The following is a 14961-nucleotide window of genomic DNA, read 5'->3' on the forward strand; positions in this document are numbered from 1 at the left end:
AAGGTCAAGCCCATTTTGGTTACCTAACTCCAAACCCAATGAGTTAATTAAATCAATAATCATGATTGTTTAGTGTTTACCATCATAGAGGTGGAAAAAGGGAAGGGGAATACTAAAAAAAAAAATTAGTGAAAATGTGAAATAAATAAATAGCAAAATTATAATTATTGATTATCTACAATTTTTTACGGAAATAAAAATAAAAAATAATCAAAGATATTAACCATGAGTGACACACAAGTTAGGAGTCATTTAATTATCCAATACATTTATTCACTTAAATAAAAAATTAAAAAAGAAGCTATTGTACTATCTAACAAACGATAATTATATTACAATCTTTATACTAATACCTTGCCTTAAGTTTATTAAATTAGATTAGATAAAATAAATTAGATTAGATTAAATAGATTGTGCAATAGTCAAAGGGCAAGTCTCCAAAATCTAAGGAGTTTCCTAAAATACTACTTCTTGTTGCGTACGTAACAGTAATAATTCCATAACTCTAGAAATCCTAATCCTAGTAGTACACGATTAAGCGTTTTAGCATTGTTATAAATATGGTTAATTCATGACCAAAAAATTCATTCGATCAAAGTTGTTTCATCCATCATCGCAGCGCAATGGCTTACAATACAAAACCTGTTTTCTTAGTTCTTGCCTTTCTCTTTACTATTGCCTTACCAATCCATGCACGCCATGATCAAATTCGTCCCCGAGTTGATGCTATCTATCAATTCGGAGATTCGATCTCTGATACTGGTAATCTGATACGCGATAATCCAATTGGAGCACGTTCAGGCTGCGGCAGACTTCCTTATGGACAAAACTTCTTCCTCGGACGTCCTACTGGACGTTGCTCTAATGGACGTCTTATGGTCGATTTTTTTGGTATGCACTTCTTATGATTCTTTTCTTTGTTATTTTGAGGTTATTAATTGTTAGAATTCTGATATTAATAGTACGAAATATCTCATATTACATCACATTTATTGAACGTACTTATATTCATATACGGAGTACTCCTTACGCTTAAAAATTGATATTTTCAAGAAATATTCGTTAAGAAAATTTAACAAGATTTGACTATATTTATGTGAGCAATAATGCAAACGTTAAAGTGCTGGAATTAAAAGTAAATGGAAAATATATATATATATATATATATATATATATATATATATATATATATATATATATTTTCAAATAATTTTTAAGGGCGAAAGAAGTATTATCTAGGGTTTAATTTTTTTTTCTTTTCTGGTGTTCATCATAATTTTACAAAAATATTTTTCTCTAACTTAGAAGTTTAATTATAAAAATAATGGTGTTGAAGTTGCATACAGTACAAATGTGCAACGTTTTGTTATATCTATATACGGAGTACTATATATATATAAGACTATAAATTAAACTACATACGGAGTATCTAGAATCTTTCAAAAGAATTATTTCTATCGACCCATTGAAAAAATTACGTATACAAATCTTTCAAAAGAATTATTTCTATCGACCCATTGAAAAAATTACGTATACACTAACCTGTTCTTTGTGTACGTTTTATTCTTAAATTTCAGCTGAACACTTCAATTTGCCATACCTTGACGCATACCTTGACCGGAATGGAAATTTCAATCATGGAGTGAACTTCGCCGTTGCTGGCTCAACAGCGCTTAGCACATACGAATTAGCTGCAAGAAGAATCGTGTCACGGACCACCCGTAGTTCTTTATTACCCGTGCAACTATCATGGTTTAGGTCTCATATTCGTTCTATATGTTCCAATCCATCAGGTAAATTATCTAAAACGTTACTTCTGGCTATTATATCAAATATATTGTTGTTAACGATTAAATTCAAGTTCTTTTTCAAGACAGTACGCTAACTTGTACAATTTATGTTTGTAGATTGCAAGCGTAAATTTGCCAATGCACTCTTTATTGTCGAATCTGGTGGCAATGACTTCAATTATGCTTTCTTTGGAGGGAAAAGAATGCAAGAAGTATATGGGATGGTGCCCGATGTTATTGGGACTATTAGAAGAGCCGTGGAGGTGAGTCGTCGTGTTTTTTTTTTAATTTAAGGGTTACAAATTAAATGATATTAACGAACTAGCTTGTTTTTCATATACATGTTACAATTTATGAATTATGTATATACTAACGAATATGTATCGTTTAATTATGCAGCAACTGATTAGTTTGGGTGCCACACGAGTAGTGATTCCTGGAAATTTCCCAATCGGATGTTTGCCAATTTATCTTACAACTTATCAAACAAACAACGCAAACATGTATGATGAACTCCATTGTCTCAGAGAATTGAACGAGTTTGCCACGTACCAAAACAATTTCCTACAACAAACTATTAGAGAACTTCAAAGGGAAAACCCGACGGTCACAATCATCTATGGAGACTACTTTACAGCCCTTAGAGAACTCCTTCAAAACGCCACCTCTCTTGGTTAGTATAATTCATTATTCGTCGTAGTGTTACATGTTTTCTATCAATTAAGAAATATATGTATACTGATTAGTAAGGAAATCGTTGTTGTCGATGTTTTTGCAGGATTCGACAGGCATGAAACGCAAAGGGCTTGTTGTGGGATGGGCAATAATGTGTACAACTACGATGCAAGTCGAATGTGTGCAAGAGGAGTTCCCGTGTGTGAGCAGCCCGACAAGAGCGTAAGTTGGGACGGAATCCATATGACTCAACATGCTTACAGTGTTATGGCAAACTGGTTATTGAAGCACAATATCGTTCCTAGCATCTCCAAAGCAAGGGTTTAATTATTTCATACCATTATACCAAGTAGATTAAGGAAACAGAGTTGTTTAGGATGCATAATGCTTTTAAATTTTTCTTAACACTTCTTTCGCTGTAGATTAAATACTTTATCAAATTTTATTTGTTAAGTATAATTAAATTACTAATGAATAGTTTTTGGATTTATTGGTTTCAAACTACTAATGAAGTTTAAAGCAAATCCTTCAGTTAATGCGGTCTTATTAAAAAAATTGTAAAAATTGAACTCAAAATACAGAGTAACATGAAGGTTTGACATAATATAGTAGTTGCTGAAATTTAAAATAACTTGTTGCTCTCATTATTTCATTGACCATAAATAACAAATGTTAAAGAGCTACAAATTGTACTAATTAATTTCTTGTAACATAGAAGTAATTACTCCATAAATAGTTGTAACAGTCAATAATATTTCAAACAAGGTGGCATAAATGTTCAAGGTCAAAATGAGAGGGTTAAAGAAATAACAAAATCTGATATTATTCTTAAATTATTCTACACTCAAGCCCAATGACCAAATTACTTCACAAATTGGATTTGATTAGTTTTGTTATTGGCCACTAAAGTCTGCAAACCAATCGTACAAAGATACCAATTTAAACGGCTTAGTCCACATTTCAAGATTTTCTAAACAACAGTTGACACTACGTCAGCAATGCAACCCTCTCACAACCCCTGAAATATAAATATTTTTGAAGTCAATATTATCCGGTTGGTAACACCGCGTAAACTAGTAAGAGTATATCCAACCGGCTACACTGTATAATTAGGGTGTCTATATCTCTAAATTTGCCCTCTGGAAGTATGAAAAGTTCAAAATTGCAACATTGACTAAATACAGAAGTTCATTAGTTGTAGATCAAAGCAAAATCTCAATTAAGTGGAAAAAGGACAAGGGTATCAGCAAGTAACATGAGAATATTCTTATAAAAAAATTAATTTATGTGATTTTCAGATGTTAAAATTGTGCTTTGCCACAAACATGGCATGATTTTCATATAACCATAACTTTAGGAGCAAAGTTTGCAATTTCCAGGTTGTGAAAATATTAAAAGATTTGATTTAGTTTAACATAGTTTTTGACAACCTAAACATGACTTCTATCCAACTCATAAAAAGTGTCAGAAATCTGCACTCTAAATTATAAAAAAATTATTCATATCATCACTATATAATAACATTAATCCAGGTGGGTTTATGCTAATTGTCTCCTATAGATAACAGCAAATTCTTGGATTAAGTGTGAATTAACTGTTATAACCCTGTTAATCCTGTCAATAATTCTTCTATTAGTATGTAAAACAAAATTGGAAAATTACATTTATGTTCAGTGTAAGATGATGTATACAGGTTTAACCATGAGATTAATAAATTAAAACTCTCTTTCTGTCCCCCCAACCCTTCATAATATACATCTCTCCTTATCATCTCTACAAACCCTCTGAGGGTATATAAGGAAAAAGAAACGAAAAGGCGATTATAAAAAAAATACGGGGTAAATGAAAAAAAATTAACCAAGATCTAATTTGATTAAACTACCCAAGAAAAAAATAAAGGGAAAGTTTTACTAATCAGATCACAGTAGTCAGACCACTGAATCTAGGTCTTGTTCTATCTTGTGATAGTCCATCTTCCATCAGTTCAATGGACTTTCTCTTGCTATTATTGTTCTGTTGATGTACTTGTTGCTGTGATTGTTGTTGTTCTTCAGTTTTTTGTTCTGTTTCTTGCTCTTGTTGCAGTTGTGATTGTGGCTGTGGTTGCGGTTCTTGTATTCGTTGTTCGTGGTGTGGTTGATGACTAGATTTTACCTCGGGTATTTGACAGGCTTCAACTTCAAGCATGTCTTGCTGTTGTTGCCCATATTTGGCTCTTAACATATGGGGTTTAAGCCTATTTACATCCGACAACCGCACTGGTTTAAGGAAGAATTCTTCTGCTCCTTCCTCTAAACATCTGATACATAGATATAGTTCCTATTTGGTCAATATCTCGATTTCCAACACAGTTAAATGTAGTGACATTGTCACAACTATTTCCAAACAAAGAGTACCAACAAAATTTCCTTTAGAGGGCAAGGAATGTCAAAATTACGCAATGTTCTTACAACTTTATGTCATTTGTTGGTTTTTACCTGGTAATTCTAGAAGGGACATTCTCAGATGACATTATAACTACAGGTATGTTTCTCAGTGAAGAGGATTCCTGCAGAAATGAATACTGATTGTCAGATTTCTGGACCATATATCAACATATTTGAGCTCAGTTGAAAAAATTCATTTAAATCATAATGTACTGCACAATTCGCCAACATATATTTTCACCAACTCAACGTTTTGCACTACTCGCTTATCATTTAGCTATGATTAGTTATGTCATTAATAGTTCATACAACAATCAGCAGTTCGGCCAATTCCTTTTATTTACACCTTTACCGTCCATTTGGTAAGTGGTCATAAATTACACGAATGATAATGAATTTGTGTGTAAATTAGTTATAAATATCTTCATTATGTTATTATTCATAGTATTGTGAGTTCATCCTTATTACCTCATTTTCTTCAAAAGTCTTCATTCCCACGAAGAGCGGTATTAAGTGATAATGAAAATTTATGAAACTATTCCCACAACTTATGACTGCTTATCAAAGGGGCCGTTGATGCCAAAATTCATATTGGTAATAAGGAACTGATGAATTTTGTTTTATTGGGCATAAAATTAGCGCCAATACAAAGGGTTATAAAGCTAAACAACAGATCAGTTGCATAAATTGTCACCCACAAGAACAAATGAAGGAGTGCTTCTAAAGCTCAAACTTTCTAAATTATTACAGTATAACTTATTTAATTGATTTTATGATTACCAAAAATCTTCACTTCTTTTACTCCCCAAAAATTTCTTTTCTTCTAATTTTTCTTGATCGGATTTTTTTTTTTTTTTTTTTTTTTTTTTTGGCAAATAGGAATTACAAAATCCTTGGAAATTCATTATTAACAGCAATACAAAAACAGCAGGACAACGTTAGAGAAGTGGACAGAATAATTCTAACAAAGAAAATACAGAAAACATAATAAAATATCCAAAATCAAATTTTGTGTGGATGCAATTTTAAGAAGATTATATATATATATATATATATATATTATTTCCCTCTTGTTGATTCTAGAAGAAACAGAACACAAATATATTTTACTAAATTCCTAATTATATCCTTAAAAAAAAAAAAAAAAAAAAAAAAAAATACCATCTAAAAGGAATTTTTCAGACTTATTTTAGATTATGGCAGTAAAAAGACAGTCAAAAAGGCACTAAATAAAAGATAACAACAAATTAAGTCTTAATGAAGAGAAGGGAAAAAAAAAAAAGTTGAAAAAGAGAAAAGAATACCTTGACTTTTTTTAACAAATCATAGCCAGTCATTCCAGGCATACAATAATCTGTAATAATTAGATTCACTTCTACTACTTCCTGAAAAAGAAAATTGAAATTATAGAAATTAATCAGATGGAAATGTCAAGAAAATAATATGCAAAATTAAACCTTTTTTAAATAAGAAATTAAACCTGCGGATTATCAGGTGAAATTGAAGGTAGTTCTTGTTCCTGCTCTTGCCAACCCAGAAATTCTAAAGCTTTACTGCCAGAATCCACTGTTGTAACTGTTCCAAAAAAAAAAAAAAAACAATAAAATGTTACAAAATCTATTACCCCTTTACTTTGTCATAAAACAATAATAGACTAGCAAAAAAAAATTACGAACGCATCACGTGCATATAAGACTAGTACCTTGATAAGACGAGGTTTTGAGGAGACGCTCAATGAGCTTTCTATCAATTAAGCTGTCATCAACAGCTAATACATGAAACTGAGGTTCTGCTGCCATTCCCATTTTTAGACAATCCTATAGAAAGAATTTATCTACTTAAAGTTTTGTTGAAAGAAACACAAAAAAGTTTGTAATTTGATGTTGTTTTTGTTGGTGGGAAACTGAGAATGGTGGTGGGATTTGGGTATACAAAGAAAGGGGAGAAAAGAGTGGGGGGGAATAGAAGAAAGAGGGATATTGGGTTTTCTGTTCATATAAGACCCACCCACGAAACAAAGAAAATAAAAATAAACACCAAAATCCCACAAAGTAAGATCTGACCAGATTTGGGTAACAGGATTTTCCAAGTGGGTTTTTGAATTACAGGCTAAGCAATTCAATGCTATTAAACAAAACCGTAGATAATTAGGCCCTATTTTTTTGAGCTTCTGGTTAATAGAGTATATTTCAGCAGATTAAAAGCAGAGCAGCTTATTTATACTCAGTAGAGCAGATTTCAACAGAGCAGAGCAGACCACAGCAGCTCAAAAGAACAAGCCCTTACTTGTTTTAAAGTCTTGTTTGATAGAGTATATAAATCAATCCTAAACTGATTGTTGAAGTTCAAAATTGGTTTGTATACTCCATCATTGCTCATTTCACCTGACATTTAAAATAAATTTAAACAATAATTAATGAATTTAACTTGTTTTTATTGAATTTTTTTTTTTGTAAGGCAGAGAGAATGGTGCCTAAAGTAGTTATAGGTAAATAATAATTGCAATGCGGGAAATTTGTTTAGGTATATTCAATTCAGTTTTGATAGAGTATAAAACATATTTTTGGGCCTCAACCATCACCTTAAGGTTTTGGTTGAGTTAGTCCTCTAAAATGGTATCCCATGATATGAGGAGGGCCCATGCTACATCCACACTTCAAGCCCAACGGGCTCTCATGTAAGGGAGCGTGATAAAGTATAAAACATATTTTTGGGCTTCATCCATCCGCTTAAGTTTTTGGTTGATTTGGTCCTCTAACAAGTTTATACAAACAAATACCAGTATTTTTCTAAGGTTGTGTTTTTTTCATCTGAAATAAGATGTTCTATTGGTCTAAATTTTATAAAGTCTAGTTTTAGTCTGAATTTTTCTGAGCTAGTCTAGTTTGATCTGATTTGATTGAACTTTTACCTTAGTTGTACGTCAATATAAGAAAAAATATAATCAGGTGATTCTTGTTAGATTCATTTCAAGGATTATTTTTCAAATATTTAATTTTCATAAATTTTACAAATATGAAATTTAAAATTTATGGCAATAAGCTAAGCAAATAAAAATAAGATTTGATTTGATCTGATTTAAAATTTTCTAATCTGATTTTAATGAGAATATATAGTACATAATAAAAAATAGTAAAGAGCACTAGAACTAATATAAAAAAAATTCATGAGTTTTAAATTAAATAACTATATTTAATTTGACCTTAATCTTTTTAATTAAATTTGATCATCACTAAATTTCTTGAATTTCACAATAAATTAATTATAATATACTACCAATAATTCAGTCAATTTAGAAAATCAGATCAAATAAATTGAACATATCCTTATTTAATTGATCACATATAAATAAACAAAATAATTAGTTAGTGAAAAAAGGAAGAGGCAAAGAGAAGTGAAACAGAGGAAGAAATAAAAGAATAAAAAATATTTTTGAAAGGAAAAAAAAGGAAAAATGATGGAGTGAGAAAAGAATGGTGGAAGAAGGGGTCCACGAAAATCCTGAAAAGGATACAGGTGATGTAAGCAATGGTGCCTTTTAGCTAAGGTGTGAAATAATGGGAAATTGAAGGGCTGCTTTACCATATCTTGAGCAGGTGCAAACATAGAGAGGCCATTTTCTTTTGATTCTTTTTTAAGATTTGTTTCCCATGCCCATCTCCAGAGGTCACTATACCACTCATTTCATGCATACATAAATAACATAATACATTATATTACCATTCATGTCTTTAATTTTGTGCATGATCATCACATCTGTATTAATCAAAGATATTAATGGTTAAAATTACACGTTAACTCGTCGAAAAACATGTCAAATTAAAATAGAATAACTAAAAAAAACGAAAAAAGTACCTCGTAATAATAGCTTAATTGCAACATCAACAAAAACTAACCCATTTTTATTTGTTTAACTTTAAATGAAATTAATTATTAATTATTCTCTAGCCAAGGAACATGTAAGTATTACATTAATGATTCACCTATAGTCAATTGATTTTAGTATGAACTTTCACATGAATCTGTGTATTAATTTGAGAATATAATTAACCCCTTTAAAAAACTTGAGACAATACATACACAACATTTATATTTAAGCTAATAGGTCTGAAATTGACTACAGTTACATTTTGTTCAATTACCAATATTTAAAAGGTATGGGTGCTTGGGGGTTATGCATCAAACTCATATAACCCATACATGATTCCAATCCAATCTCGATAGGGAGAGAGGGCATATGATGGTGGGATATAAGAAAGTCATATTGATTTCGTGGAGAGAGGGGTAAGTGTAGAGGTGTCAAAATCGAATCGATCTGAAAAAATTATTTGTTTTGAATTATAATCGATCCGATTTGATCTGAGAAATTCAGGACCTAAATCTGAGTTGTAATCGACTTGAACTTAATCCGAACCTAAATTTAACCCGATCTGAACTTAACCCGACACCGATTTGACCCGACTTGAACTCAACCCGATCCCGATATGACCTGACTTGAATTCAAACCGAACCGATTTGACCCGACTTGAACTCAACCCGATCCGAAAATGACTCGTCAAATAACTGATTTAATCCAATCTGTTTTAACCCGAATTGATATTAACTCGACCCAATTTTAAACCGATCCGATTTTAACCCGGCCATAATTTTAAACCTAACCTATTATTGACCTTTTTTTCAAGTTCTTATACTACTATATATTTACAAATTTACTAATTATTAATAAGTTAGAAAGTCTAAAATTCTAACAAATATCTTATACAAATTGAATTAGTAATAAAGCAAACTAATAGTACTCACAGCCTCGTGAGATTAAACAATTGAAGAGTAGTACCTTAAAAACAGGACATTCTTTTTTGTATATCACTATATGTGACTGTCATCTATCAATCTATCAGTCTATCACTAGTTCATTACTAATCGTCTCACTTATGTACGAAAGTATGATAAGTTATAGATAATTATATAATTTAAATTTGGCTCCAAGATAAACATTACACAAGAATTGATTGAATGAGAAAACTAATTCTTCGCGTTTCGTAATAATTAACCATGCAATATGAGAAATGACACATGAATGACTTGATATCGATCCAATAATAAGGTAAAAATTCAATCATTACTCTAGTTTAAAAAGGACCTTATTTAAATATTGATTTTAGTCAACTCGACCAAAATTTAGACAAACACGGAAAGGATTTGAATCGAAATTGACCAGATACTGAATCAACCTTATCTTAATCAAATCGACCTTGACCGAACCGATTTCATCCGACCCGAAATTAACCCTGTCAAACCCGTTTTGAACCCGATTCAAATTTATCTGAACAGAACATGAACCGATTTGGAGTTGACCCGACCCATATCCGACCCGCACTCAATAGACCATGACCCAAATTTGACTTGACCCGGATCTGATCTGACCCGACCCGATCCGAGTTAAAAGAATAATTTTAACCCAAACATATTTGACCCGAATAAGCCCGACACAAACTCCATCCGATTATCCGAATTGACACCTCTAGGTAAGTGTAGGTTTGGTGGCTACTGTTAGTACCCTTATGGATGGTGGTCGTGGTACAATTGATTTTTTTTCCCCTTATCAAACTTTAAAGAAGAGAAAAACAGGATAACCAACAGATAAGTCTGTTGGGCTACACCATGTCGCCATAAATCCATCATCAATTGATTTTAAGTTGAAAATTCATTAAATTTATATGTGATTGAACATAATCTTTCGTCTCTTACCTAGACTAGTTTACCTTTAACCTAATGAAAAAGCATCAAATACGAAAGCATTCATGTATCACCCAAACCCTTACCTTAAGAAAAACAATGCCTTAATTGTATAATTTTTTTAAAAAACATAAAAAAAATTAAAAGTAAGTAATTTAATTCAACCAACTAATTATGGTCTATTTTAGAGTAGTAGAGACTAGAGAGTACCATTAGCCCGACCCACATGAAAAATTCTAAAGACTCGCATCTTGTGTGCTATATTGCTAATGCTATTACAACTTGGTCCGTACAAGAGAATGATAATTATTTATTTAATTTCTACCATTATTTTATTTTTCTTTGTAGTGAGTACAATTTACTAGTCAAACTTTATCTTATGTATTATGTTCAATTCATTTTTCTACCTTAAATATATACTTGAATGCAATAAGATATAATTAGATTAGTAGAAAGTTAAATATTGAGCTATTCAATGATTATTAACATATTTTTGAAGAATTTAACTTTTAAATATTGTTACCATTGTTCAGCAACTAATTAAAAGTAAACTCTGCTTAAATTAATGTATAAAAAATTATGTATAAACACTGAAATAAAAATCCGCGTCATAAAAAAATGAAATAAAATAAAATAAAATAAAATAAGATCTACATGTTACTTCGTACCATCTATAATAAATTATTATTAAATTATTTCTAAATATGAAGTAAAAAAACAATTTAAACCCGATCTCGGGGAATTTACTATGATTCCATATCACATAATTATTAAAAGTTATATTGGAATAAAACACAAAATTAGTTTAATGATCCTCGACAAGTACTACAAGTCTATAACACATGACATACAGATTATTTAATTAAATTAACAAAATAACAACACATGATACATACACGCTTGGCTATGTTCAATGCACTAGGTTATCATTATATGCTCAAAAGGTTGAAGAAGCCCAAATCCCAACTTATAAAATAAACTTCTTTTAGGAAAAATATTTGTTGTGCAATTTGCATAATTTTTTAATTCCATACTTGTTGTCTTTTATATAATTATGTATTACCCCCAACAAATTGTTAGGTAGCTAGCTCCCCCAATTCGGTCGTATAAATTCTTTTTCGCTGCAAATCTGTTGCATAATCAAAGCCAAGATAAGCTTATACAAGTATTATAAAAGTTCAAGATAAGGTAAGATAGATAGGTTTTATTAGTTTCAACAAGTTTAGATAAATCATATTCCCTTCGTTTCTAAAAAAAATTATCTTACATGTTAGATATGTCTCGATTAAAAACAATTTTTTTGATAAATAATCAAAAGTATAAGAGGATAAAGGAATAAATAAAATAAATAAATTATTAATTATATGAGTATTGAATTAAAAATAGGATATTGTGCATAAAAACATGATTTTTTTTATTTATTTTTTTATTATTTTTTAAATAAATGAAGTATATTGGAATATTCCATTACATTCTAACAATTCACAACTAGTCAATTACATTAAATCATCACATAACTTCCAATGAATTAAGATAGGTTTAGGCAAGTCAAATTCATCTAACAAAACACCCTTAATTTCAATTAGATTGTTCATCAAATTGATTCTCATCACACCTCGTATTGTATATATATAAATCGATTTTTATTCATTCAATCTCTTCTTTCTTTTTTCTTTCTTCTCAATACGAGTGACTTTTATTTTTTATTTTATATATATGCAAGATCAATCAAAAGTCAATTACATAGTACTAATGAATAGAAATGTGAACAATTTAATTTTTGTGAGTGACAAAAATTGAGTGGGATCATCATAATTAATGTATATCACATGATTATCATTGACCGTAGCAAAATGAATTCATGGGCTTTTTTTTTTACAGTGATGAGCATCCAAATTCCATACGTTCAATCAAAACAAAATCTTTAGAGGATTTGGAAAGAAAAGGCTTAAAATTAACCAATCGTGAAGAATGACTTGGAAGTCCTTTTCATTATTAAAGATAAAATCTTTATGTTATGTTATGGTCCTGCTTAGAGTGCAAGTTCATCAATCTCGTGCTTCACCTGTTCAAGATTGATGAGAATCCGTTGCCTTCAAAGGAAACCCAATTATTACTATTGACTACTATGCTCTATATATGGCAACATTATCTTTTTTTTGGTATAATGGATTTTGTAAAGTCACCTATCGTAATTTTGTCGATGCGACTTAATCTAAGATTTTGAGTACAATAGATAGCCTATCAAAATTTTACCAGCTAAACTAATTGTATGATCTAAATAATTAGAGGCATAATTGCAAGGATACTCAATAGTTTTTGTATGTAAAACGATTTCTTAATTAAGATTTCATTCTTTAGAATATATTCTTTATCTTGTAATACTATGTAGAAAATAAAGGAAAAGAAAAAAAAAATATGTATATACATCTTCTTTTATTCTTTTTGATGATCTAATTAATCTTAGGGTTTTTTTTTAATCAATAATAATAATAATAATAATAATAATAATAAATCTTCACAAATTCTTATATATGGCTATGCGGCCAGCCATCATAGAAGTTTCATTAGTGTTATAGGGTTACCCGATCAGTGTTCAGGGGTTACTTCGTGAGTGTTATAAGAGTTACTCAATCAATGTTATAGGAGTTACCCAATCAATGTTTTAGGGATTACTTTGTTATTTTACAAGTGGCCACACGACGTGGCTAGCAGCACACAAGACGGTTAGGTTTGTTGTTTCTTTAATCATTAGAAAAATTATAATTATCATAACTCTATTTGTAAATTACTTGTTAAACTTTCTTATAGTAGGATAATTAAATTGCTTACAAATCCAATTGAGTGAGGATCTATCCTAATACTCTTTTAGTGATAGGTAGATTAACTTTATTTCAATTCTATCTTCTTCTTTTATGTAGGATGACTCATAAACGAGTTATTATATTGCCGCTCCTCTTCACATGAAATTACCTATGTTTATTAAGTTTCCATTTTGCTCTAATAACATCACCATGTAAATTAGATCAATCAACTGTTTCAAAATTGGGCATCAATTAGCTTAATTATATTAGTTGTGTATATATACTTATAGGAATCAAATTGCATTGCCAATGTATATACGTTATGAAAATGAATTAGGTGATGATCTCACTTATTTAAATAAAGCCATACTTAATCAAGCCCCATATAAATATATAATGCACGTTAGGCAAAGGTGCAAACAACGCAAGAACAAACTACGCAATAGAAAAAAGAATCTCGCACGGTGTACTGCGACTTTCTTTCTTTTGAATTCATAATCGTTGCACCCTACCAATTAACCTTATGGACCAACAAATCTTTGTTAGGATCTTGTCTCCATTAGCAATGATAGTTAACTAGCTTAATTTCATAATTACTTTCTTCGTTTCGGGATCAGATAAAGATAGTTTTTTTTACCATGCGTGATAAAAAAATTAATCAAAAAGTATGAGAAATGCGGAGTAAATGAAAAAAGTGGAATACTATAAGAAAACAATACTCCGTAGTAAAATCGTGGCCTTATCTATTGTTTAGAAAATAATACAAAGTAAGAAAAATTGATTAAAATGAGTAGTATAATATATAACTAATATTTAATTATAATATATATATACTTTGTAACTAATATTAAGTTATAAAATAAATTTACTTTTGAATTAATATGGATTACTTTCTATCATATATCTTAAAATGAAAAGTAAAATGTAACTTTTTTTGAACCAACCTAGGATGTCATAACTGTAATTTTGAAACAAAAGAAGTAAAATTGAGGGATTAAGGAACGTAGAGTGCAGCTGAGATTTCGTCTAATTAGTTTACCCCTCTCTCTTTTTGTTGAATGACAATATTAATATATTTTCTCTCTTCCACGTTTCATTAACTTATTTCAAAAGTAAAAGAATAAATAGTAAAAGTAAATGAAATTATTCAAAGTAAATAAAATCACATTAAAAGCACAAACATGCAAAACCTTAATTTTTTAATTTTAAATTTAATTTTAATTTATATATTACTCATAAAATTATAAATCAAGAAGAATCTATAACTAGATTCAATGTCTTTTCCCTTAAGTGCTACTCCATATATATTAATGTATAAATTACAGTATATGGTTAAAATACTATTATATAGTTATAACTCGTGTACAGTGCAAACATTACAATAATAACAAATTAAAAATGTTTCAATTACATTGTTATATGGAGTACCGAGTATATATTAAAGTTGTGCAATGGAATCAGTGGCGGACCGAATTTCCGACTGGTGAGTCACAATCGATAATCAAATATGTAAAATAAAATTTCACAATG

At 30.0% G+C, this 14961-nt stretch overlaps 2 protein-coding genes across 2 annotated transcripts; one reads left to right on the forward strand and one right to left on the reverse strand.

Annotated features, from left to right (window-relative positions):
- Positions 1–600: 600 nt before the first annotated feature.
- Positions 601–2878, forward strand: LOC110712848 (acetylajmalan esterase-like). Its single transcript, XM_021891300.1, has 4 exons — positions 601–891; positions 1578–1793; positions 1908–2463; positions 2569–2878. The coding sequence occupies exons 1-3, from the start codon at positions 624–626 to the stop codon at positions 2081–2083; spliced, it is 660 nt and encodes a 219-aa protein (XP_021746992.1). The 5' UTR covers positions 601–623; the 3' UTR covers positions 2084–2463; positions 2569–2878.
- A 1195-nt stretch (positions 2879–4073) lies between these two features.
- LOC110712838 (two-component response regulator ARR9) lies at positions 4074–6991 on the reverse strand. Its single transcript, XM_021891291.1, has 5 exons — positions 6594–6991; positions 6372–6466; positions 6196–6276; positions 4943–5013; positions 4074–4764 (listed from the first exon to the last, which is right to left on the reverse strand). The coding sequence occupies exons 1-5, from the start codon at positions 6694–6696 to the stop codon at positions 4380–4382; spliced, it is 735 nt and encodes a 244-aa protein (XP_021746983.1). The 5' UTR covers positions 6697–6991; the 3' UTR covers positions 4074–4379.
- Positions 6992–14961: the final 7970 nt, after the last annotated feature.

The sequence above is a fragment of the Chenopodium quinoa genome, unplaced genomic scaffold (assembly GCF_001683475.1).
Source record: "Chenopodium quinoa cultivar QQ74 unplaced genomic scaffold, ASM168347v1, whole genome shotgun sequence".
In the NCBI taxonomy this organism is placed as follows: Eukaryota; Viridiplantae; Streptophyta; class Magnoliopsida; order Caryophyllales; family Amaranthaceae; genus Chenopodium; species Chenopodium quinoa.

Coding starts and splice junctions, on each gene's coding strand:
- LOC110712848 (XM_021891300.1), top strand. CDS start 624: ATGGCTTACAATACAAAACCTGTTTTCTTAGTTCTTGCCTTTCTCTTT. Junction 892..1,577: donor TCTTATGGTCGATTTTTTTG/GTATGCACTTCT, acceptor CTTAAATTTCAG/CTGAACACTTCAATTTGCCA. Junction 1,794..1,907: donor TATATGTTCCAATCCATCAG/GTAAATTATCTA, acceptor TTATGTTTGTAG/ATTGCAAGCGTAAATTTGCC.
- LOC110712838 (XM_021891291.1), bottom strand. CDS start 6,696: ATGGGAATGGCAGCAGAACCTCAGTTTCATGTATTAGCTGTTGATGAC. Junction 6,467..6,593: donor CAAAACCTCGTCTTATCAAG/GTACTAGTCTTA, acceptor TTTTTGGAACAG/TTACAACAGTGGATTCTGGC. Junction 6,277..6,371: donor TTTCACCTGATAATCCGCAG/GTTTAATTTCTT, acceptor TTTCTTTTTCAG/GAAGTAGTAGAAGTGAATCT.